At 40.8% G+C, this 26,421-nt stretch overlaps 1 protein-coding gene across 13 annotated transcripts in view; it reads left to right on the top strand.

Annotated features, from left to right (window-relative positions):
- The window catches only part of Lrrfip2 (LRR binding FLII interacting protein 2), a 105,620-nt gene that overhangs the window by 67,976 nt on the left and 11,223 nt on the right, over window positions 1-26,421 (top strand). For 6 of the 13 annotated variants that reach the window (XM_040739462.1, XM_021230044.2, XM_040739463.1 and 3 more), the window contains 7 exons: window positions 629-718; window positions 5,061-5,105; window positions 6,606-6,722; window positions 9,521-9,592; window positions 17,195-17,365; window positions 24,044-24,136; window positions 25,580-25,672. In XM_040739462.1, coding sequence (XP_040595396.1) covers window positions 629-718; window positions 5,061-5,105; window positions 6,606-6,722; window positions 9,521-9,592; window positions 17,195-17,365; window positions 24,044-24,136; window positions 25,580-25,672 — 681 coding nt within the window. The remainder of the gene's footprint in view (window positions 1-628; window positions 719-5,060; window positions 5,106-6,605; window positions 6,723-9,520; window positions 9,593-17,194; window positions 17,366-24,043; window positions 24,137-25,579; window positions 25,673-26,421) is intronic. The other 7 variants (XM_013117043.3, XM_021230053.2, XM_005074996.4 and 4 more) reach the window with 4 other exon arrangements.

Here is a 26,421-nt window from a genome sequence, read left to right on the forward strand (position 1 = left end):
CCTAGTAAAAGACATAGAACAAACTAGTAAAGGAGGGGACACAAAAAGAAGACAACTTAGGGTATGAGGAAAAGAGCAGGCGCCTGTGATAGAGGACATTGAGGTGGGTATGTGAGAGTGGCCCTTGGAAGAGCTCTGTCTCAGAGACCATGACAAGGGACTTCCCAGGCCAGTCTTCCTCATTGTTTTGTCCAACATTTACTGATGTGACATGTGAGAAGGAAGAACTTATTGTGGAAATCGAGTATTGCCAGAGTTGATAGCTATAAGCAATTATAGTATTGTAAAATGCAGTAGAGATTCGGTAGTGGCCTGACACTGCCCTCACCAGTCGAAGGTTCCCAGTGCTTCCTTGTGGAATGCTTTTCTGTCATGAGCTCCAGCAGAAAATGGTCTGCAGCATAGAATTGCACTTGATAATGTTGAAAGAGCTTCTTTTAGGGAGTGGTGACTTCACTCAGGTACCTCTTTTCTTTTTTACTTTTGAGATAGGTCAGTTGTAAAAGTTTCCTCTATTCGTGATACTTTATCAAACATCAAATTAAGACAGGCACCCAATTTCCCATTTAGCTAGTGTTCTTTTTCTTCTTTCTGACTTTTAAAGCATCTCATTTTCTCTGACTGAAAGGTTTCTGCTGCTGATTACTTTAGTCGCCCCAATCGTAGGGGGAGTGTTGTCTCTGAGGTAGATGACGCCGGCATCTCAGATTTGACCAGCGTGAGTGTTTTGCATGGGGTCCTTGTGTTGTCACAGGTGTGTGACTAACTGCTTTTATAGTAGCTTTTAAAATTAGGAATTTAATAACTCCTTACATTTACTTGAGCTTATTAACATGAAACATAATCATTTTGGAATGTATTTGTTAAAATGTACTTAAAAATCCCTCTTTCTCTTACCCTGTGGAAACCCCCCCCCCATAGAGAAATCAATAGCATCTTTTGTGATTCCTTATACAATGCTAATTTTGTTTGGTATATTTTTTCACTGTTCCTTTTTTCTGAATTATTACAGAGCCAATCCATTTACATCATGTCATTTCCTAATAGGTAGTTGATATGCATACCTAGTCTACCATCCCCAAGGACATCAACAAGTAGTTTCCTAACACCAGCTTGCACTTGGCCACATTCATGTGCTTCTAGTTTACTTTTTATCCCTGCTTGGTTTTCATAAATCTATGAAGTGTTAACTTTAAAAACTGAATAATAAAGTGTGCTTTTAATTGGTAAAATGCTACTGATTTTCAGTAGCCAGAAAGAAGCTGAAGAGATTTAAAGTTGATCCGATGGAGGCACCTCTGTACCCACCCTTCATGTTCATTGTGACCTGCCTGCTGAGCTCATTGCTCCAGCCCCTCCCCCACCCGGCCTGGCACCACACAGACAAGCCCTGCTCTGATTGTCCAGCACTGTGGAGGGGATGAGATGTAGTAGTTCTTCCTGGAAATGCAGAGATCGTTTTTATTAGCACTTTACTTATGGTAGGAAATAGCTATTTCTGAACTATTTTAATCCTAGAAAGTAATCTTAATTATTTTAATTGCAGTCCTAATTATTTCACATTACTAGCTTAAATTTGGCCATTTAGCAATCTCATCTTGCTGTAGATTGAACCAAGAATTTTGTCTATTATAAAATTAGAAGTTGGTGTCCCAGTTATTCTGAGATGTTGCCCATTTTATTAACTTGCTTAGCAACCTCTTTTTATTTTTAAAACATTTTCATTTATTTTGTGTATGTATGTTCATGTGAGCATATAGTGTGGAACACAGGTGTAGATCAGAGGACAGCTCGCAGGAGTTGGTTTTCTCCTTTTATGTGGGCCTGGGGATTGAACTCATGTCCTGAGGCTCAGTGGCAAGTGCCTTTTACCTGTTGAGCCATCTCACTGGCCCAGTGGTATCCACTTTTCCCCATAGATATAACTGAATTTACTGTGTATACCTGTTTTCTCACAATTCATGATGCCTGAATTAGTGGTTATATCCTTTGTACATTTAGTTCTTGGCAGTTTGCTTTAGTAATTATGTAGAAATGAAGAATGTTACAATTCATGTCGTTCTGCCTCTGTTAATTAAATACCTCTTTAATGTAGGCAGAAGATTACTTAGAACAGGACTTTTAAAGTTTTCCTGTTATTTTACAGCCTGAAATCCATTGCCTTTTGTATTTTTAAGTACCTATACAATACCATTAATTTTGCTTTTTGGTAATGTCCTCTAGACAACTGACTGTCTGTAATGTGAAAGCCGTACGCTGTAGTTCACCACACTGGAGCAGGTGAAAGGGTACATACATTGGCCGGTCCTTCCCTGTCCCCAGCTCTGCTTTTGCAAGGTGCTTTCCAGCTGCTACTGTGGGCCCATTGTATGCTCACAGGGTGAGATAATCCTGGATCCAGGAGGTGCTGGAAAAGGTTCCAGCCAGTTCTACAAGACTACAAGATTCGTATGCTATAACCTCCTGTCTTGTTCTGTAGGTTAGGCTAGAATAAAGGAAAAGAGTGTAAATGTGTGCTGACTTACTGTTCATTGTACCTGTTTTTTGAAAGAAATCCTTAGCCAGATTCACTTCAGGAAATCATTAAACCCATTGTTCTCTTCCCTTCTATGGTTATGGAATCAGCTCTTCTTTCTGTGTTTTGTTTTTCATTAATCAAGTTTTAGATAACCTTGTCATTATTAGGTTGAGCATTCTTCATATAAAAATCCAAAATTCATACTGTTCTAAAATATTAAAGTTTTTGAGTACCTTCATTGTACTATATAAGTTGGATCGTAGTCAAGCTTCAGTTACACTAAAGACAATGTGTAAAATTAGCCTATGTGTATAAAGTATGCAATGTAGATGCATTTTATGTTTAGACTTGGGTACCAGGCTATCTCAGTGTGTGTGATTGTTTACACAACCGGAAAAAAAATCCTAGATTTGAAACACTTCTTTTCTCAAATATGTCAAATGAGGATATTTATTAGAAGTTAATGGATAATTGTGATCTACTGAGTACATTTAACAAATCACACTGTAAACACTTTATTTAAAGTATGCTTTCACACCTTAAGCATGATTAAATTTTATTGCATTTAAAAAGCCTTTTCGGGATCTGGCAGGTACTTTCAGTCACCATTATAAACATTAGCTTGTCATTACAGTACACCTGTATAGGCTCAGCCTCAGAAGTGAGGCTGAAGGAGTTGCTGGTTCAGTCACTGGAGCCAATGTAATTGGACGGCAGCTTCCTGCTGGCGTAACATTCTTGAGCTTTGGTGCATGATCAGTTTGAATTGTGACAGCTGGGATCTGTTAGGATACAGTGATCATGACAGAGTCAACTTTGTGGTGGCTTGAGTGATGCAGCCTCTGAAATGTGAGATTATTCCAAGGTGATGTCTAGTAAAATGGGTGAGTTTGAGGGTCATTTTTCTAAGAAAGGTGATATGAAGAAGGGTTTCAGATGGACTTAATATTCTAATTTTGAGTACTTCTTTTCTCATTAACTTATTAGCAGGAAAGAATCAGAAAATACAAAATAAGGCGGTTTATGAAAATATACTTCTTTACTTTTACTCTGAGGGAGGCTAACTATTGGATAGTGCTTGTCACCAGTGCAGCTTGAGAGGGGTTCTTCCTCATTTAGACCAGAAAGTGGCAGTGTTAAGCTCCAGCTGTCTTTGCTTGCCTGTTGTAATACATTTCATGATATTTTTAAGTAAGTCCAAATAAAATGATTTCCTTTTGAAAGTATTACAGCAAGAACTGAAACATCAAAACCCAGCATTTGTATTACTGATAAGAGTACAAATTAAGAATAGGTCTTTATCAAACAAGGTAACTGAATAATAATAAAAAATACACTAGAAACTTTAATACCTACGCAAAGGAAGAAATGCTTCCTGTTTTAGTAATTAACTGAAGGTTTTCAGACCTCCTTCTGGGCTGGCCTAGGAAGGTTGATCTCAGAGTTCAGAACTGGGGATACTTTATTTTCATTTAGTTTTAAGTTCCTGTGTCACTTTTCCTACTCTGGCTAATAGAATATGCAAGTATAAATATGAATGCTGGAAGTTCATGAAACATGTTCAGATCCAGCTGGGACAGTTAGTAATGGCTCAACCTCCAGCAAGGTTTCCCACCTCTTAATTTTTCCCCTTAATTCTAGTTAGAATTTTGGAATAGATCTTTAAGGAACCTTCCTCCTTGAAGCAGGTCTGGGAAGCCAGGGGAACCTGAGTTAGCAGCAGAAGACAGATTAGTCTGACTGCAGCATGTTGAGATAACGTGCCACTGTGGAGATAATCAAAATAAGTGAAGCCTGTGAGCAGAGATGGGTGGAGTGGATTCTGAGCCCTTATACACTAGGTGCTGTTCTTGCTCAGTACAGAGAAGGACATTTGATACAAGGCTTGCACTCTACTAAAGATCAGACAACAAACAAAAAGAAGGTGAAAGGTGTGTCTGTCTGTGGCTTTGCTGAAACACTTGGGGTTGATGGTCCTTGGCAGAGCAGGGCCTGGTGGGGAGGAAGGCGGATTTTTTAAAATTAATTTTTATTTAAATTAAAAACCAATCTTATTTTACATACCAATCCCTGCTCCCCCCTCCTCTCATTTCCCCATCTACTCCTCAAGGATGGTGAGGGGAAGGTAGATTTCTTATACCCTTTTGTACTGCTTGAGTTTGCTATGTGTGTAAGAAAATATGTTTATATAACCTGCTTTTGGCATTAAATAGTTTTATGCATGCATTCTGTGTCTTAATAATGCTTAAAACATTTTTGTATTGACAGTTGCAATGCTCATACTGAGGTTTGTATGAATTTTTCTTAATGTATTTATTAAATACCATGAAAAGAAAACTTTGTCTAAACAATCTAAAATTTTTAGTCTATGCAGCTTGCTTCCAGCAACAAACTAAAAATTCTTTGTTTCAGTTTTTCTGTGTTTTCCTTTGCTTCACACATCACTGAACTTAGAAAACCCATTGAGATTGCTCGACTCCCCATAAAACAGGAGTCAGATGCTGAACACCTTCTTGATCTTCTTATCTCTTTTTTTTTCTAGTTGGATGAAAAATCAGACAAACAGTATGCTGAAAATTACACAAGAGTAAGTATAAAATCCTTGATGGGATGGAGCGCTCAGGGTCAGCCCCATGCTTCCTATAACTCGTCCATTCTGCTCAGCACAATTGGCCAGTGGAGCTGCTGTTCTCATCATCTGTTTCCTGTCCTCGACCCCTCAGAATTCCTCCAGCCTTAGATCATGTGAAAACCCTGGGAAGAGAGAAGCCTGCGTTTTATTTCATGGGACGTCATCCCTAAAGCTCTTGGCTACTCCTTTGATTCCTACTCTCTAAAAACTGAAATCGAGAAGACATTAAACATGAAAATGAAATATCTAGGAACAAATCAACAAACCCATATCTTTGATTTTTTTTCCTTATAGATTAGTAGTCCCTTCTGTAAGAAAAGTAGGATATCTTCCTTCTAGAGCAGTACCTTTTTCGGAAAGTTTCTGTTTTCTAAACATATTTTTAAGAAGTGAGCTACTGTATTAAATTTCTTCTCTGGGGCGTGAGTTGGAGCAAGGTTTCTCTGTGTAGCTTTGGAGCCTATCCTAGAACTCACTCTGTAGACCAGGCTGGCCTCAAACTCAGAGATCTGCCTGCCTCTGCCTCCTGAGTGTTGGGATTAAAGGTGTGAGCCATCACCTCCTGGCTTTACTGTATTAAATTTTGTAATGCAAGGCAAAACTTTAAGCTTTGCTGCACTCTAGAAAAAGCAAAATAATATTCAACAAAAAGCAAAGTAATATTCAACCCAAATAACCAACACATTTCATTGTAGATCAGCATAGATGTTTTGTTTTGTGATGTTTGAATCAGAGTCCTAAGTATGTAGCCTAGGCTGATCTTGACTTTTTGCCTCATCCTATTGCTGCAATTACAGTATTGCAAGATGCCACGACACCATACTCCACTTAATGATGCACTTTGCTCACTCTTTTTTCTCTAATAAGTCCTCAAAATCTGGTGCATATTTTATACTCACATCTTATTTGAATCAGCTACATTTCAAGTGGTTTCATATGGCTCTTGACAAGTATTCCAGCTAGCACAGATCTCTGCTATTTATTAGTCAAGAGTGTGGTTTTGGAGAGAGCAGTCTAACTTCGTAGCAATGTGTGATGGTCTTGCTCTTAGCTACAAATAGGTTCATCTTTCTCAGCGAGATGAGCTGTTTAAGCAATGTTAAGAACTAAAGTAGGGAAGTACTAATTTGACATGAGTTATAAAGTTCTAAAACAACTCTAAATTAGTCTGACAGCTCACCTAAGTAGTTTTTGAGTTTAACAAAGATAAGCCTAGAATACAAAACCTTCTATAGAAATTATTTTCACCTTTGAATTTTGAATTTCAGATTCTGATAAAGTGCTTGAGATAATGGAATGCTACTTGGTGTGGCTGGCCCCTTTTCTCTCTCCAAACCAATGTAAACTACCCATGTGAATTGCACTCTGGACTGTGTTGCTAGACTGTTCATCTGACGCTCTCACCTGCTCCTACCACTCTGCCCATGTCACAGTGTCATTTTCTCTCTTTTCCAGCCTTCATCTCGAAATTCTGCCTCAGCAACGACGCCTCTAAGTGGAAACTCATCTAGACGGGGCAGTGGGGACACCAGCAGCTTAATAGACCCAGACACCTCTTTAAGTGAACTGCGGGTAAACCACAGTTTGTCTGCCTTTGCAAAGCAGTTTTTTGTTTTTTGTTTTTTTGTAGTTCATGGAGCTTTTAATACTTAATGTGACTTATGGGGAACAAAATAGGGTAAAGACATGGTTATCACAGCTCAAAATTCCACCTGAATGTTTCAGAGCTGATAGGAAGGGAAACGGGTCATTTTTTTTTTCAGTTATCTTTTCTGAAGATATGATGACACTGTGATGGATTCTGCCAATGACAAACCATTATGTAATGCATTTGAAAGTAATTCTTTAAGAATGACCTTGCCATGTTTTAATTGGAAAATATTTGCATTTACAAAGAACAAGCAGACTATGCATATTATTAGCCTTTTGAGCCATTATCACATTACAGTATTTCAGTATGTCATAGTGAAGTATAATATTTGGACAACAGTAATACCTCAGGTAGTAGAAAGCTTACATGATTTATTAGTTGTGTCTCAATCTTTACTAATAACCCTTTTATTTGGGAGATGAGAATGTAACCAAAAATTATGTTGATGGTCTTATTTGCTGAACCTGTTATCTGAGTAATGGATCAAGACTTGTGAGAAAAGCAACATTCACTCACTCACTCACTCACTCACTCACTCACTCACTCACTCACTCGTCCACCTTTGAGAGCCAATCATATTCTGGCCTTCAGGAGATCACTATTCACTGAAAAGACAAACTGATTTGAGCCAGTTAAACCAGCTAATAGTATCCAGTGATACCAAAAACAGGATAAGTTAGTTCAGAAAGACATCATTTAAATTAGACTAGTAACAGGGAGAACAAAAGGCTTTTCAGAGAAGCAAGCTCAGATATAAGTCTTGAAGGAAGAATAAATATAAAGCAAGGAAGCTAGAGGGGAGTCTATCTTGAATGAATTCTGAGAACTTGAAGGTTATTGCCAGAGCTTAGGATAACAAGGAAGGAGGAGATGCTGGTGAAAGAAATCAGGGGGTGGGGATAAAGCAGGTGCAGGATATGGGGATACACATGACAACTGTGCTGTATTGGATAGGAAAGCAGTATGATATGATTTGCTTTCTTAAAAGTAACTCAAGCCACAGTCCTGAGGGAGCATTAGATGGCAGGAGATACATAACCCAGGCTTCGAACAGTGAGGATGCAGTGGGCAAGTGAGAGCTTTCAGGGGAGAAGATGTGACAGTTGGCCTGAAGTGAGTTTGCAGCACTGAGTTTAGGATGGGCGTTACGCTAGAGAGGGAAGATCAGACAGGTTTCTGCCCTTTCCCTTCCTTTTCGTGAGGTTGCTTATGTTAGCGTGGGTTGGCTTGAGCAGATGGAAAGGGAGGCTGAGAGTTGAGGGAGAGGAGAGAACAGCTGACAGCAATGTCTGAGGTAAGCGGAGAGCAAGCTTACTTAGCTGGAGGGCATGCCTGTGGCCATGTCTTCGCATAGCAAAGGAGTTTCATTGTGGACTGGGGCAGGTGCCTGTCTGTGAAAGAGCAGGTCAACTGCTAATGAGGAGCTAGCTGTAGAACAGTGGCGGGGAGGAGAGTTGATGGGGTAGTGCAGCCATGCCTTGGAAGATGTCAGTGCTCTCTGAACTCTGCTGACCAGGCATAAATTGCTGGGGACTCAGAATCTGGATAAGGAAGTGTCTGACCTTTAGGGGCTGCATTCTCATGGGACAGAAGGACACTGAGACAACTTCTAGTTTTGGACTTACGTAGCTTGGGTCATGGTTTTTTCACCTTGAAAGAATAACCTCTGAGGTGAGATGAGCATTTGGGTCCTGGTGCCTGAGTCCCAGTGGCCCTCTAGGAAGATGTCTGTTGAATGAATCAGCAAGTGCAAGGCTGGCTCACCTGTCGTAGAGGGAATGAGATAGACACGGAAAGCACAGAGCAAGATAGCCTCCAGCATCCTTTTTGTTGCCATTGCTGCACTCAGAGTCCTGTTGCAGTTATAGCCCATCTTGACTTTACATGACATGATTGGACACAAGAAATAATATTTTCTGTTTAAAAGTTGCCCCCCCCCTTTTTAATAATTTATGGAAACATTTGGAGCAAATGCTCTACTCATCCTCTAAATAGAATCTATCATTGGAAATTGTTTTCATTGTATTTAATTTCCTTCACTTCCTCCAAGATCAAGTAGCTAGGTGATTTAAAAGTAACGTAGATAGCTCAGAGGTTAAGAGCACCGACTGTTCTTCCAGAGGTCCTGAGTTCAATTCCCAGCAACCACTTGGTGGCTCACAACCATTACAATTCAATCTGGTGCCCTCTTCTGGCATGTAGGCAGAACACTGCATATGTAATAAATAAATAAATAAATCTTTAAAAAAAGTAACTTAGTTTTTATACTGTATTACATTTTTTGAAACTAATGCATGAAGAATAAAATTTGCTTCCAGTTAACTTACTTTGTATTTTACTAATTGCAAATGAAGTATTATACTAAGAAACATTTGTGAAATTAAACTTATATTTTCAAATGCTATAATTTGTATACATTTTAGTGTATATATATATATATATATATATATATATATATATATATATATATATATATTCCTGCTCCCATTTTCTATGCTGTTTTCAAAGAATTCAGTGCCAAGAAAGTATTGATACTAGATTGATTTCTCTGGTTCACTGTTATCTGAAGGTTTGCTTCTTGCAGTGGTTTGGGAGTGGAGGGTATCTGCATTTTTATATTTGGATTTCTCTAGTTTTAGTTGAACTAAATTGTGTTTTCATCTGATTCCTTTGAATTTGGAGATATATTTTTGCGACGGTTCCTTCCTATGTCCTGCAGGACATCTATGACCTGAAGGACCAGATACATGATGTAGAAGGGAGATACATGCAGGGGCTTAAGGAACTGAAGGTACAGGGCTCCTCATAGCCCATGCATGCTCTGTATGCAGAAGTGTTGGTAGTGGTCCCAGAGTCCATTCACGTGCTGCTCATAGCTTTACTAACAGTGTTTGTCTTTCAAGCATGTGCTTAACCTGCAGTGTACAGGACAGGGAAGCTTGCAGTCTAGGCTTATATGCAGTGCTCAGTGTGGGTTTGGGGGGAAATCTGAGCAGAAGATAATATAACTTGTACTTCTATTATTCTGAGATAGGGACTCTGTGTAGTTCAGGCTGGTCTTAAGCTTGTCCTCTTGCCTTGACCTCAATGCTGGGATTCTAAGTGTGTGCCACCACAGCCAGCTCCTTACAATTTTTATGATTTGTTAAATATTTAGTTGTCTCTTGGGTGTTAACCATAGAACATTAGAAATAACACCTAAAAATATTCTAAGGATATGTATTTTTTTAATTTTTTTTTCCTCGAGACAGGGTTTCTCTGTATTGTTTTGGAGGCTGTCCTGGAACTCGCTGACCAGGCTAGCCTCGAACTCACAGAGATCTACCTGCCTCTACTTCCTGAGTGCTGGGATTAAAGGCGTGTGCCACCAACGCCCGGCTTCTAAGGATATTTTTTATTGAGAACTAGGTTTTGAAATTCTTCCCAGTTCAATGAAAGCATTGCCTAATTCTGTTACCAAGTCCAGCCAGTCTTAGAAGTGGAAGGAGGAAGCCATATTATGTCCCTTTGCATGCTGAGTTTTAGCTGTCTGTACGTTAAGATTACATATGTTGAGCCGGGCAGTGGTGGCGCACGCCTTTAATCCCAGCACTCGGGAGGCAGAGCCAGGCGGGTCTCAGTGAGTTCGAGGCCAGGCTGGACCAACAGCCTCCAAAACAATACAGAGAAACCCTGTCTCATAAAAACCAAAAAAAAAAAAAAAAAAGATTACATATGTTGGGCTGGAGAGATGGCTCAAAGGTTAAGAGCACTGGCTGCTCTTCCAAAGGTCCCGAGTTCAATTCCCAGTAACATGGTGGCTCACAACCATCTGTAATGAGATCTGGTGCCCTCCTCTGGTGTTCAGACATACATGCAATGCAGGCAGAATACTGTATATATAATAAGTAAATTAAAAAAAAAAAAGAATCCGTATGTGACTTCAGAGCTGACAATGTGGCTCAGTGAGTAAAGTAGCTCACCACCAAGTCTGATGTCCTGAGTGGCATCCCTGGAACCCACAGGTAGAAGGAGAAAACTGGCACCTGCAAGTATCCTCTGACCTCCACATGTGTGTCCTTGCCTTTGTGTGTATGCACATGCACACGCGCGCGCGCACACACACACACACACACACACATGTATACAATAATAAATGTAATTTAAAAATTTAAGAGATCTGATCTTTAAAAAAATAATTTGGAGGTCAGCTTGAACGACCTTTATCTATTCCCAGCAAGGATGTCTGTTCTTGCCAGTGTAAATGTGTCAGGCAGACATTTGGTTGTAAGTGGCATTTGATTATGCTCCCATTCCCATGTTTTAGTACAAAGTTCAAGCTGGATATTGTGAAGAAACTAAAGGTTTCTTTAAACATGACAGACTTAAGATCCAAACACCAGAAAGTCTCTAGAAGAGTAAATGCAAGGCATTCCAAAAGGTGATTCAGCACATGTCACATCTTCAGGAGCAAGATTTCCTGCCTCCTTCCTGTTATGATCTGAAACAATCCTATTGCCAATCAAACTTTTTTATGTAGTAGCATGGTCCAAAAGAAATTCACAGTGAAGACATGGTACCAAAAAGGATGTGAATCCATCCTGTGACGAGTGCCCCTGGGGGCTGAGGTGAGGCTGTCAGTAAATGCCAGAGCTCAATCAGTTGATGGGCATTTATTTTTACTGATCTAAATCTTAAGGTTAACTCCCCCCTTTAGGGCTTAGTGGTATAACTTACACCTTGCATCAAGGGAACAAATCCTGTATGTGAGATCCATATATTCTTTCTTAATGTTTTACACAACAGCGCATCCAGAGAGCAATCAAGTGAGTCAGAGGAATTCCTAACTGCTTTTTGTTGTGATTTCACTTAAAATATTTTCTCCATATTTTATACCTATCATTTATTAAATTCATTGAATGAAAATACCAACAAATTTGATTTACAATTTGAACAGGTAAGATGCCCTCTCTTAATTATTTATTTTATTTTGGTTTTTTCAAGACAAGGTTTCTGTGTGTAGCTTTGGAGCCTGTCCTAGAACTTGCTCTGTAAACCAAGGCTGGCTTTGAACTCACAGAGACCTTCCTGCCTCTGCCTCCTGAGTGCTGGGAAGAAAGGCATGCACCACCACTGCCTGGCACCCTCTCTTAATTCTTATCAGTGTATTATTGAACTTGACTTTAGATTTCTATTTATTCTTGAAATGATTCATTTTTTTTTGGAAAAAATTGCAACAAAAATGTATCTGGTTGGTGACTGACCATGGTGTTGTGGCATATTATTAAGAAGGGATGTTGCTTCACTACTTACAATACTGTTCATGATTATTATGTTTACTTTTGGAGTGTTTCCCCTAGATTCCCTGCCCCCTTTCCTTTAATGAGGAGTGTTACAATGTTTTCCTCATGCCATAGAGTATCCTGACAGTATGTACTATTGCTCAGAAAATATAGTAAAAGTATTAAAAAGCATAAATGATAGAAAAGATCCATGAACTTTCTCTGGGCACACTTAGTGTATCTGGTCTACTCACTTCAGATAGGATACCAGTAACAGTCCAGAGGAATGTTTCTCCTCCAGCCTAGCTTGGTGAGCTGGTAAGCTTCTAGGGCTTACTTACAGGGGCATGGGTGACTCCCCACACCAGACAGTTATATCACTGAAAAGTCACCCCATCAGGGATTTAGGCTTCTCCAAAGCTGCATAGACACCTCCCTCCAGTTCAGTTTCCACAGTCTGTCTGCCCCTGCACCTTCCTAGGTCATATGCATCTGGGGCAGAAGTACATTCAACTGGCATGGAGGTGCAGAGGTGAGAGAATGGCTGGGAATTTGAGTGAGGAGCTAATGACCTCTCCACCTTTTCTTATGAGAGAATGTCAAAGGTGCTAGAGTTACTGTGAACTGCCTTACCTGGGTGCTGGGAACCAAACTCAGCAGTGTTCCCTCTTAACCACTGAGCCATCTCTCCAGCCAGAGAAGTGTTGATTTGTTAGACAGCTGATTGGGCCCTGTAGGTAGCTTTTACTGTGTGGCATGTTCCACCCATGTTAGCACTGACTATTTGATTTTTTTCCCTCCACAAATTATTATTGTGCATTAAATCCTTTGGGCTCAGTGTGTGTATTAGTCAGGGTTCTCTAGAGAAACATAACTGATAGAATGAATGTGTGTGTATATGTAAGTATGCATATACACACATATAACTATATAATTTATATAAATAATTTATGTATATATGAAACTATATAAATGGGGTTTATTAGAGCTACTTAAAGACTGTGGTCTTAGCCGGGCGTTGGTGGCGCACGCCTTTAATCCCAGCACTCGGGAGGCAGAGGCAGGCGGATCTCTGTGAGTTCCAGACCAACCTGGTCTACAGAGCGAGTTCCAGGACAGCCTCCAAAGCCACAGAGAAACCCTGTCTCGAAAAAAAAAACAAAAAAACAAAAACAAAAAAAAGACTGTGGTCTTACTATTTCAACAATGTCTGTTTTCCTAGGGAAAGTCCAAGAAACCAATAGTTGGTAGGTCCGTGAACTGGCTATCCCAGGTGGTCATCAGTATATTCTGGAATCCCAAAGATGTAGACTGTAATCCCAGGGAAGAAATGAACTTGTTAGTAATACAGAGGGCAAGCAGGCGAGAGCAAAGCCTCCATTTTCATGTCCTTTACATAGGCTACCACCAGAAGGTGTGGTCTAGACTTAAGGTGGGTTTTCCAACCATAAAAGATCCAATAAAGAAAAATCCCGCAGGTATACCTTGGGTTTTACTTAATTCTAGGTAGAGTCAAGCTGACAACCAAGAATAGCCGTTACAGCATGTGTATGCCACATGCGAATGATCCTAGCATTTGGAAAGTGGAGGCAGGAGGATCTAGAGTTTAGGGTTAGCCGGTTGGTGGTATCGCACACCTTTAATCCCAGCACCCGGGAGGCAGAGGCAGGCGGATCTCTGAGACCAGCCTGGTCTACAAGAGCTAGTTCCAGGACAACCTCCAAAGCCACAGAGAAACCCTGTCTGAACGCCCCCCCCCAAAATAAAAGACTTTAAGGCTAGCCTTGGCTGTAGGAGCCCTTGTCTCAACAAACTGAAGTCAAGGGGGTGGGGGAGAACAGGAAAGAAAAGAGAGGGGAGAGAGAAAAACACCCTTGGATGAACCAGGCTCAGTGGTACACTCTGGAAGCCCCAGGTACTTGGGAGACTAAAGCCGGAAGGTGACTTGAACCTGTGAGTTTAAGATCAGTATGAACAACATAGCAAGAACCCCTATATCAAAAAAAAAAAACAGCTTTTAAAAAAATGGGGGGTGGAGAGATAGCTCAGCAGTTAAGAGCACTGTGTGTTCTTCCAGAAGACTCAGGTTCAATTCCCAGCACCCACATGGAAGCTCACAACTATCTGTAATTCCAGTTCCGAAGGACCTGACCCCCATGGCAAAACACCAATGCACATAAACTAACAATAAATTTAAAAAGATACAACAAACCTTTGGGTAAGCAAAACAGCAAAACCACAAACTACATGATTTCAGATGCCAGAATCAACCCTATGTGTTTATAAAAGTGTAGAATTCCGAAAGTCCTTTCGCAAGCTGAGAGGCACATCTGGGTACTTCCCTTAGGCAACTAGAATCTTTGCACCCTTACCTGTTGCTAGCTTTAGCAAGCAACCACTTGTGTCCAACATAATCTTGATCTAACCAGAACAAATCCAGCTCTGAGTGATGAAGACACAGTTCTTACTTTATGTCTCTGAGGGCCCTAGCCCAAATTTACATCTTCCATTCTTCTAATCCCTGTAAGTATATATTACCTTTACAAGGACTTGACATTTTGGTGGCAAGCAGTTATGATTAATCCCTTCCTTGGAATGTGCTGGGCACTACCTTAGCCTTTTCATCAGTTTGTTGCATTTATTCAACTAGGATTTGAGAGGAGTAGAGCAAGAGCAACGCATCTGCCTTTAAGTTAAAAAAGAACTGTTGAATGAAGAGTTAATGGACTAGGAGAAGGAGTCTTATCAGCTATATGAAATGTTCACTTTATGCAGCGAATTAAGAATAAAATGATGAAGATACTGAATTCAAGTACTTCCCAAGCTAGTAGAGGTTTCACAGAATCACCTGGAGCTACTTACAATAGAAATCTCTGTTCTCTACCTCCAGATTTGTTATTCAATGGATCAGAGATGGGTTAAAAATTTATGTATTTTCATAAAACTGACTCAAAATGTGAGTAAAATTAGGATATTTTTCCACCTTGGCTTTTGAAAAGTCTCTTTTAAAAATATTTATTTTTAATTTATGTTTGAGTATGTGGGTGGTTGCCCACAAAGACCAGAAGAGGCATCAGATCTCTTAAAGCTGGAGACACAGGTAGTTGTGAGCTGTCGTAGTAGGTGCCAGGAATCAAACTTGGGTCCTCTGGAAGAACAGCGAGTGCTCTTTACCACTCTCCAACTCCACTTTAAGAGTCTGTGGTGGCCGGGTGGTGGTGACGCACGCCTTTAATCCCAGCTCTCGGGAGGCTGAGGCAGGCGGATCTCTGAGTTCAAGGATGAGCCTTGTCTACAGAGCCAGTTCCAGGACAGGGTGCAAAGCTACAGGGAAACCCTGTCTCAAAAAACCAAAAGAAAAAGTGTTAATTGCTTTTTACAGGAAAATCATGTTGCACAATTCTTACATGGACCAGTTTGTATCATGTATTTTGTCCATGTGTTTAGTTTTTGAACTTTCTTGGATTCTGTTATTCATGAATCCCATTTTATATGCTACTGAACTATAATAAGGATTTTTTTCTACTGTTAGCTTCTTGGATAAAATTTGATAATACATGAGTAGATACCATTGAATTTGCACCTTCCTATAGTTGACTTTTTAAAATATGCCTTTTTAATCATATCTGTATTCAGTTCTGGTTTGTGAAGTATAGAATTGCTGGATCGTGTGCTTAGAGTGTTGACCATCAACGGCAAACTGTTTGATGAGGAGCCACTTCCACTTCCACCAGTGGTGTAAGGGATCTGGCTGCACCGCACCCTTCCTAATCCTCCTCTCTAGCAGGGGGAAGGAGTCTGTTAGGCATTGAGGTGGCTCTTCTACTGAGCATTTATCCTCAGCTCTGTGCCTAGAGATTTGGTTATGGAGTCTAGCCATTTCAGTAGATGAGACATAGGACCCCACTGGTTTTAGTGTACGTTGCCTAATAAATAACAATGCTGACATGCATCCATGTACTCCTTGGAAATTCATGTGTCTGTCCTCTTTGGGGGATCTGCCTATTCAAGGTGTCATCACCCTTAGTTTTGAACCTTTTGTTGTTGAGTCTGAGTCTGTAATGAGATGGATGGAAGTCAGTTATCAGAACACTTACAAATGCTTTCTCCTGTTATTTGTGTTGCTATTCTCAGTGTAAAGTTTTAAATTTTAATAGGGTTTCCTTTTTCTCTTTGGCTGATAGTGCTTTTCAGATAATTTTTATTTAAGACCATTACCTGCCCAGAGTCTTGAAGACTTCTGTATTTCCTTTAGAGTTTTATGGTTTTAGCTTCACATTTAGACCTTTGGTTTATTTTGAGCTAATTTTTGTGAGCAGTATTGGGTAGTAATTCATCTTTATTCATCAAAAGAATGACGTCCCAGCATCATTCATTCCTTTCTCTTTGTATAATGTGGACACCTTTGTTGAATAACTGATTATATGTAAGGTTCTGGAGTCCTAAGTCTATTAAATGATTTTGGTTTGTTAAACATTTGTGCTAGTTAAAAAAAAAAAGAATCTCTAAAAGTGATTACTTTTTTAAATGGGTTTTTCTTTTTATCTTTTAATAAGTCAATAGGCAATTACAGTTATCAAGTTACTTGTTTTTAAAAATGTATATTCTATTTTAGGTAAAAGCTTTTGAATTATATAAAATTTTAGGCACTGTGAAATAGCTCTTAAATAATTTAAAATGTTCATCCCATTAGCATTTGCACACTGTGGAAATACTGAAAACAGAACCCCCAAAGTGACAGAATTCAGAAGTGTGCGGTTGTGCTGAGACAGGCTGTGTGCTCTCAAATGGCTGCGCTCCAACCCCAGTCATCTTCTTGTTAAGAACTAAAAAACTCTTCTGCAATGCTAATGACTGCATTTTCTACTTCTTAAAAACACATTTTCTGCACACCTTTTCACTGCTGCTTTATTTTGTGTTCTTGGCATGCACAGAGAACACTTCCCAGAAAGGCATTAGTGTCTTTCTTTCATCTTTCTGCTACCTGTGCATGCTACTAAACAGGGAGTCCCTGGCCTGCTTGTACTGTGTGGAAATGTGCCTTCATATGTGCCAGGCTGCACTTTGCCGCTGGGTCACTCATGTGTAGCCACCATGTTGTAGATAGCAAGCTATTGGTTTTTGTCATTTAGGAGTCTTTGTCTGAAGTAGAAGAGAAATACAAGAAGGCCATGGTGTCCAACGCACAGCTAGACAACGAGAAGAACAACCTGATCTACCAAGTGGATACCCTCAAGGACGTCATTGAAGAGCAGGAGGAGCAGATGGCAGAGTTTTACAGAGAAAATGAAGAGAAATCAAAGGTAGCTGTCTACCATGTTCTTGGTTCAGAAAATCAAAGCCTGGCATTTAAAGAAGATGGGGTTGGCGGAGTCTGAAGAACTGAGTGGTCTGAGAAATCACTCACTGCCCTATCAATTAAAATCGATCCTTTTTTAGGTTTTTAAAAACTATATTACAATTCAAGTATTATTCTTCTAACTATGACAATGACCTTCAGTTGCTTCTTTCTTTCCATTGTAAGTAGAATGATACAGAACTGAGAGAAATAAGCAATTTTTTTCTGCAAGCTTCTAAGCTCTTCAAAAGATTTCACTTTCCAAATAACCAGTTAATTAGAAGCACCAGTTTAAATACAGGAGTCAGAAATTGACAGATATTTTCTTAAGAAGTTACATACATTTGGGGCCACTGTCTAAATACCAGATTTGCCCTTGGGCAGCTGCAGAAAATAAATGGTTATTATTGCCAGAGATTGGTTACTGCTATATTGCCAATACAGAAAAAAATTAAGAAGACAGTTTAGGAAATACATATTGATTGAGTTGCAAACAGTCATCTGAATTGTACATAGTAAATGGAACGACAAGCTGAATAGTGTTCGATGTTCGATGAACTTCCATGGTAATGGTGTCCAGTGTAAGCTCATTGATTGAACTGAATTTACTGTTCAGGTGAGGACATTAGTAACATATAGGAGAGACTGCAGTTCTGGGGACAGGAGATATATGGGAACTCTAGTTTCCTCTCAGTTTTTCTGAGCCTATTTGAAAATGCTGCCAGGATTAGATGTGTGAAAATAAGTATCCTTCATGTTAGCTCAGTGATGGCCCTTGAAGAGGATGCTTTGGAGACACTAAGTGCTGTGTCCCGACTGTGTGGAATGTATTCTCAGGGCTGGGGACAGAACTCAGCTGATAATTGCTTGGATACCTAGCACCTGTGGAGGCATGGCAGCACACATCTGTGACCACAGTGCTAGGAGTCACAGATAGTGGATTCCTGCAGCACACTGGCCAACCAGCCTGATGCGATCCATGAACTTGGAGTTCATTAACAGACTTGTCTCAACAATGAGGTCGACACCAACTGAGAAAGAACCTGACCTTAACCCATGATCCTCCACATACACATACATGCAGGTACATCCATTCAGAAACATACATACCACAAACATACAAAAATATTATTTTCTTTTTTTTTAATTTTAATTTTTAAATTTAAATTAGAAACAAGGTTGCTTCACATGTCAATCCCAGGTCCATCTCCTTTTCTCTCCCTTCCTCCCACGCCCTCCCACCCAACCCCCCCAATACCACCTCATTTCCCCAGGGAGGGTGAGGCCCTCCATGGGGGTTGTCCATAGTCTGTCATTTCATCCAGGGCAGGGCCTAGACCCTCCCCCAAGAGTCCAGGCTGAGAGTGCATCTCTCATTGTTGGATGGGCACCCAAAGTCCATTTGTATGCTAGGGATAAATGCTGATCTACTACCCAAGACCCACCCACATTCAGGGGGTCATGATCAGTCCCATGCTGGATTCCCAGCCATCAGTATGGGATTCAAGAGCTAATTCTTGTCAGGTCAGCTGTTTCTGGGGGTTAAACCAACCCAGTCTTAACATCTTAACCCCTTTGTTCATCAGTCTTCCCTCTCTGTCACTGGGTTCCTTGAGTTCAGCTCAGTGTTTAGCTGTGGGAGTCTGCCTCTGCTTCCATCAGGCATTGGATGAAGGTTCTGTTCCCCAGACTCTCTGGTGGTGGAATTGTAGGCTGGCACTCCCCAGATCTATGTCTAAAATCCATATATGATAGAGTACATACCATGTTTGTCTTTTTGTGACTGGGTTACCTCATTCAGGATGGTTTCTTCTAGTGCCATCCATTTGCTTTCACATTTCAGGATTCCATTGTTTTTTTTCTGCTGAATACTACTCCATTGTGTAAATGTACCACATTTTCTATATCCACTCTTTGGTTGAGGGGCATCTAGGTTGCTTCCAGGTTCTGGCTATTACAAAAAAATGCTGCTATGAACATAGTGAAACAGATGTCCTTGTATGAATGTGCATCTTTTGGATATATGTCTAAGAGTAGAATTGCTGGGTCTTGTAGTAGGCTTATTCCCATTTTTCTGAGGAATCTCCATACTGATTTCCAAAGTGGCTGTACGAGTTGGCACTCCCACCAGCAGTGGAGGAGTGGTCCCCTTTCTCCACAACCTCTCCAGCATAAACTGTGGTTGGTGTTTTTTATTTTATCCATTCTGACAGGAGTAGGATGGTATCTCAGAGTTGTTTTGATTTGCATTTCCCGGATGGCTAGGGATGTTGAGCACTTTATATGTTACTTGACCTTTTTCCTAAGCTGCTCTTAATATTCTTTTATTCTGTATATTTGGGGTCTTGATTATTATGTGGTGAGGGGACTTTTTTTTGTGGTCCACTCTATTTGGTGTTTTGTAAGCTTCTCGTACCTTCATTGGCATGTCTTTCTTTAGGTTGGGGAAGTTTTCGTCTATGATTTTGTTGAATATATTTTCTGCCCCTTTGAGGTGGTTTTCTTCACCTTCTTCTATACCTATTATTCTTAGGTTTGGTCTTTTCATGGTGTTCCATATTTCCTGGATGTTTTGTGTTAGGGATTTGTTAGACTTAAAATTTTTCTTTGGTCGATGAATCAGTTTCTCCTAGTGTATCTTCAATACCTGAGATTCTCTCTTCTATCTCCTATATTCTGTTGGTTATGCTTGCATCTGTAGTACCTGACTGTTTGCCCAGCTTTTCTATTTCTAGCATTCCTTCATATTGTGTTGTCTCTATTTCAGTTTTCAACCCTTGCACTGTTTGAATTGTTTCTTGCAATTTTTGCTTTGTCTTTTTGTCCATTTGTTGAATTTTTTGGTTTGTTTTTTCTTCCATTTCTTGCATTTTCTGGTTTGTTTTTTCTTCCATTTCTTTGAGGTATTTTCCTATATCCTCTTTTAGGGCCTCTTATCATTTTCATGAAGTTGTTTTTAAGCTCATTCTCTTCTGCTTCCAGTTGCACTGGAATGTTGGAGTCTTGCTGGTGTGGAGTTTCTAGAATCTGGCAGTGTCCTATTTGTTTTTCTGTTGTTGAGTGTGTTTTTGTATTGTCTCTTTCCCATCCCTTCTTCTAGTGGGTGCAGAAAGAGCCCCTTACTGGTCTGGTGGTTAGGGGACCAGAGTTTCCTTTCGGTGGGTACAAGCAAGTCCAATACTCTGGTAGTTCTCCTCATCCTGGTCCTAGTCCTGGTCCCATGGGTGGAGAAGAAGATCGGGAATCTGGGGTGCATAGGCTCCCACTGTCCATTTGCAGGCACACATTGTCCGTTTGCAGGCACTGGTCCAGTGGGTGGAGAAGACCAGGAAACTGGGGAGAGTAAGCTCCCACCAGGAAGGGAGGCTCTCTGGCAGTCCCCAGGCACTGGAAGGCAGGCCAGGATACAGGGCCCGGTTTACCTGGTCCCCTGGTCTCATTGGTGGAAGAGAAGACCAGAAATCTGGGGTGTGTGGCTCCCGCCAGGAGGGGAGACTCTGTGGCAGTCCCCAGGCATTGGAAGGCAGGTCCAGATACAGGGCCTGGCTCACCTGGTCCTGATCCCCTGGTCTCATTGGTGGAAGAGAAGACCAGGAATCTGGGGTGTGTGGCTCCCACCATGAGGGGAGGCTCTGTAGCAATCCCCAGGCACTGGAAGGCAGGCCTGGGTACAGGGCCCGGTTTACCTGGTCCTCTGGTCTCATTGGTGGAAAAGAAAACCAGGAATCTGGGGGTGCATGGCACCCGCAGGGAGGGGAGGCTCTGTGGTAGTCCCCAGGCACTGGAAGGCAGGCCCGGTTTACCTGGTCCCCTCGTATTATTTTCTTAATACTTATTTCAATAAGGAACGAACTTACTGACATTTAAAAACATGTTATTACTCAATGATTAATTATACTTGTCGTTCTTCAAGGGGACCCAAATTTATTTCCCAGCACCCACATGAGGTAGCTCACAACCACTTGCAACTCCAGTTCCAGGGGATCTGACACATTTCTGGCCTTTGTAGGTAGTGGCATGTGCTACACACGCACACATGCAGATATTCACACACACATAAAATAAAAACAAGTCTTTAAAATTTCTATTGATTTTGAACATGGAAGAAGTGTGCAGAGGCTCTAAGGAGTCCATCTGCTTCCCATTGCTACTGTCAACCCATAGTTAGCCTGCCCTGCCCTTTTCCTCTAATCTACATTAAATTCTAGTCATCTAATTTTAGCAATTAATCTTGACAGACTACATGTTTTCCCCTTTAAAAAATGCAATAAAAATATTTCAGGGGCTTGAGGTAGCTGAGCAGATAAAACACTTGTCATACAGACTTGAGGACAGGAGTTTGGGTCCCCAGCAACTATGTAAATACCAGGAGGACATGGCAGCCCTCCTGTAATCCTGGAAAGCAGAGACAGGAGAACTGGAGTAAGCTGACTAAGGAGACCAGATGAATTGGTCAGCTCTGGGTTTAACGAGAGACTCTGCCTTACAATAAAAGGGAGAGAATGAATACCTGACATCCACCTCAGCCTACGCACACTTACATATCTGACACCCACGGACATGTGCTTGCACACACATGCACACACACACAAGACCAGTTCATACTTGAAAAAATTAATGTCAATTCCTTTATATTACATACCCAGCCACTGTTAAAATGTTAGTAGTTTTAAAATGCCATACACAATTTTCCATTTTCTATACATTGAAAGAAATCAGAAACTAGCCATGGTTCTACACACTTCAGAATTTGAGTCAGGGGGATCATGACTTTATGGCTAACCTGGGTTATACTGAGAACCTTTCTCAAAACAAAACAGAAACAGAAACTGGGTATGGTGGCACACATCTTTAACCTAGTATAGGGGAAGCTGAGTCAAGAGAGTATTTGTGAGTTTGAGGCCAGCCTGGTCTATTAGTAAGTTCCAGGCCAGCCAGAGATGTACAGAGACCCTGAGTCCTTGTGTCATACCCACCCCACCCCAGTCAGACCTCTCCCAGCCACACCGCCCCAGGATCCAGATAAGTTCCACACTTTGGAATTAGCCGCTTCCCTCCCCTCCCCCATACAGTTTAGATACTGAGGAATTTTGATTGCCTGTCCCAAGAGCTTGCTCTTCTGAAAGACTTTGCCTTCTCATTCCCACGGAATCTTTCCTGGCCCCCCTGCCCTCTTTAGTTCCTGGGAGCAGGCTGTCAGGTGTAGAGATGTTACCAAATGTAACCAGAGCCCTTTTGGCAAGCCAGCTCTAGGAGGAGTGTGGTTCTTCCTACATAGTCCAGATAGCTGGCTGTCTTATACTGTAGCTGGATGCTTACTTAGATCCAGTTCCAGGGGATCTGATGCCCTCTTCTGGCCTCTACAGTCACCAAGCAATTGATGCACAGACATTCATGCCAGCAAAAACACCTATACATATAAATTTTTTTAGAAGCATTAAAAATGATTCAATTCATATATAACTTCCCTTTGAAAGCCTCTGCATTCAGAGGATAGTACATTAACATAAATGTGCATCCATCACACCCACACAGAGTAGTTTTAGTTTCATCCTGTCAAGTAGGAGCTGCATACTCTGTACCCGTCATTTTCCTGTACTGATCTCCTGGCCCCAACTAACCACTGGCCTTCTTTGTATCTATATAGATTTCCCCATTCTGGACTTTGATATCAACAAAACTATAAAAGGAACTCTCTCATGATCGTCATCTTACACCTAGTGTAGTAATCCAGAGCCACTCTTGTTGTAGCACACATATAAGTGCTTCATTTCTTTTTATGGACTGTTAATATTCCATCATTAGGGTAGCCACATGTGTTGGGAGGTTCAGTAGCATTGATTGATATTTAGGTTGGTTTTCCCTTTGGCCTTTTATGAAAAATGTTGACATGAACACTGTGTAGTTTTTGTGTAGACATTGTTTTCCTTTGTCTAAATACTTAGGAGTGGGGTTGTTGGGTGCTCTGGCAACTGCACCAACCGAGTGAGGCATAGCAGACTTTACAAAGCAATGATAGCATTTGGGCCCATTTCACTGTTTATGTTCTTTGCCTACATCCTCTCCGTTATTTACTAGTGTCTGGCCTATCAGGTCTAACCCTAACCCTAACCCTAACCCTATCTCTATCTCTCCCTTGAGCATGTTTCATATTGAAGCTGTTCCCTTCTCATTCCCTGAGCATTTCATGTTGTCAGTAGTTCTTTTTTGTTGCTGTTATTTTATTTATCTTACTTAGGAGTTCTCTAAATGGAAAAATAGTAATAAGTCTTTGTGTCTGAACATAAATTATAATTTCTTGTATAGCTTGTCATTCCTATCTTTGTGTGGTAGCTTTTGCTATTATAAAATTTTAATTTTTATGTAGTCTCTTGCCCCACTTACCCTTTATTATTTTTGGATATTGGAATCATTTAAAATAGTTTCCTCTAGTTCCTCCTTTTTAAAAAGTACCTACATTTTGAAGTCCCTTCTGTTGTGTTTCTTACTTCCATCATACAGGATGGAGACTGAAAGTTTGACCCCTTTCTCCAAATTCAAGTCAAGGCATGAGTCTGGATATCAGACTTGGCCTCTATGTTAAATTATATATGTTCATCTTTATATACCATCTTCTGTAACGGTATCATTCACTTAATAACAGGAGTTAGAAAGGCAGAAACATATGTGCAGTGTGCTGCAGCATAAAATGAATGAACTCAAAGAAGGCCTTCGACAGAGAGACGAGCTCATTGAGGTATGTACTTGACCTGTGGGAATATTTGGTTTTGATAACTAGGTAGATGAGTTGGATAGGATGGTGGTGGCTTGTTGGGAGAATGTTACAATGCTATAAAGCAGTGGTTCTCAACCTTCCTAATGCTACAACCCTTTAATATAGATCTCTTGTTGTGGTGACCACAGCCATAAAATTATTTCTTTGCTACTTCATAACTGTAATTTGCTACTCTTATGAATCATAATATAAATATCTGTGCTTTCTGATGGCCTTTGGCGACCCATATGAAAGAATTGCTTAGCCCCCAAAAGGGTTGCAACGCACAGGTTAAGAATTGCTGCTATAGAGTTTGTGTAAACATTTCTCTGTCTCAAAAATTTTCCAACATGAAATATAAAAGCAAGTCTTTTTCAGGTCACAGACTTATCATTGAGGGAAGTCAGGGCAGGAACCTGGAGGCAGGAATGTTGGCTGTTCCACGCAGCATTATCTCCAGCTGGGGAACTCACTTACAATCAAGGAAGACACTAGAAACCCTGGAGGGTGCTGTATGCGAGCTGGGTAGCTCACTGGTTGGCTGAAGCTTACATTCCTTTTATAGCTTCCTTATACAACCCAGGATCATATGCCCAGCCAATGGTAGAGTGGGCTAGGCCTCTCACATCAATTAGCAATCAAGACAAGTATTCACCTGAGGCGTTATCCCCAAGGGATATGAGAGAGAGAGAGAGAGGAGAGAGAGAGAGAGAGAGAGAGGGAGAGGGAGAGGGAGAGGGAGAGAGAGAGAGAGAGAGAGAGAGAGAGAGAGAGAGAGAGAGAGAGAGAGAGAGAGAGAGAGAGGGAGAGAGAGGGGGGGAGAGAGGAGAGAGAGTGTGTGTATGTGTAGGGGGCAACTAAGTAGGGCATATTCTTAATATTTTAGTTTTTGCCAACAGAAAATCAGAGTGATGAAGCTGAAGATATGTCTGTCCTTTTTTTTAGTTCTACTTTAGTAACATTCAAATCTTCAGTTTGCTATCTCTGGTAAAGGATCATTGTTCATAAGCCAACACAAGTTTCCTTTGGCAAACAGAAGTGATTCCATGTTTGGGTAGAAAGGCAGTTATCACAGGATGGATACACAGGAGTGCTGTGTGTACACAGGAACACAGGCTGGCCAACTACCTCAGAGCTGCTATTGGAACAGTTAGTTTTTCCTAGTACCTTTTTTGACATTGCCCCACCCCCTTTCCTTGTGCTGGAGATTGAACCCAGGGCCTGTGCATACTCAGCACACCCTTAGCTGTGTCCCACTGTCCGCCTTGCTAACTGTTGGGCAAGCCAGTGCTACAATAGTCATCTTTTCCTGTTCTGTTGACCTCCCTTTGTAATTCATCTGCCTCCTTTTCGTTCTGTTTTCCTTCTTCTAATGCCCTTGCCTTTTCTTTCTGCTTTTATTATTTCCCTCCCCTTCTTCTTCAGGAGAATCAGCGTCTCCAGCAGAAAATAGACACCATGACAAAAGAGGTGTTTGACCTCCAAGAGACCCTGCTTTGGAAAGATAAAACAATTGGGGTATGAGAGGAAATGGGTCATTGGAGAAGTTCATTCCTGAGGAACAGACCAAGAAAATGTAGACAATATTAATAAGCAGAAACAGTGTGCTTGAAGAGAGCTTCTCTTTCCAGACTCTATGTTTATGAAGCTCATCAAAAGAAACCTTTAAAAGAAGTGTTCTTTATTCTCCAAGGGTTCCTATCCCAGAGCAACCACAGGCAATCTAATTCAAAGTCTGTGGGTACCTGGCTTTACATTCCACAAGTATGGATTAAAAAAAGAAGCTGGAGGTGGAGATGGGGAAAATATCTAGTAAATTGTTGGTGAATAAAGTAGGAAGAGATTACAAATCAGTTTAATTATGGAAATGATTAGGAATGTAGGATGCAGGGCTGCCAAACTGTAACACCATCTCTAATTATAACCCAGCCCTCTCCAGTATGGGGCCTGGTAAGGAAAATGCCCTCGCTGCTGCTTTGTTTAGCACTGCAGGTACACTTCAAGCATGCTGAAGGGTAGCAAAACTAGTCCCATCCCTAGTCCATAGGGCAGAAATTCAAAGAACAAAAGATACTTTTAGATAATTTTCTGAAGCTTGTTACCAAATTTCCAAAATTCCATCAAAAACTAGAAAATCTTCCCAGGGGGCACTGCGATTGTGAATTACTTAATTCATACACGCTTTTCCTTGGGAAAGTGAAGTGTTATGGGGAAGGAGGTTGTGAGGAAAAGTTCAAAATGGACACACCGTCTGGGATGGCCGTCTT

Source organism: Mesocricetus auratus, unplaced genomic scaffold (genome assembly GCF_017639785.1).
Source record: "Mesocricetus auratus isolate SY011 unplaced genomic scaffold, BCM_Maur_2.0 Super-Scaffold_100691, whole genome shotgun sequence".
Classification (NCBI taxonomy): domain Eukaryota; kingdom Metazoa; phylum Chordata; class Mammalia; order Rodentia; family Cricetidae; genus Mesocricetus; species Mesocricetus auratus.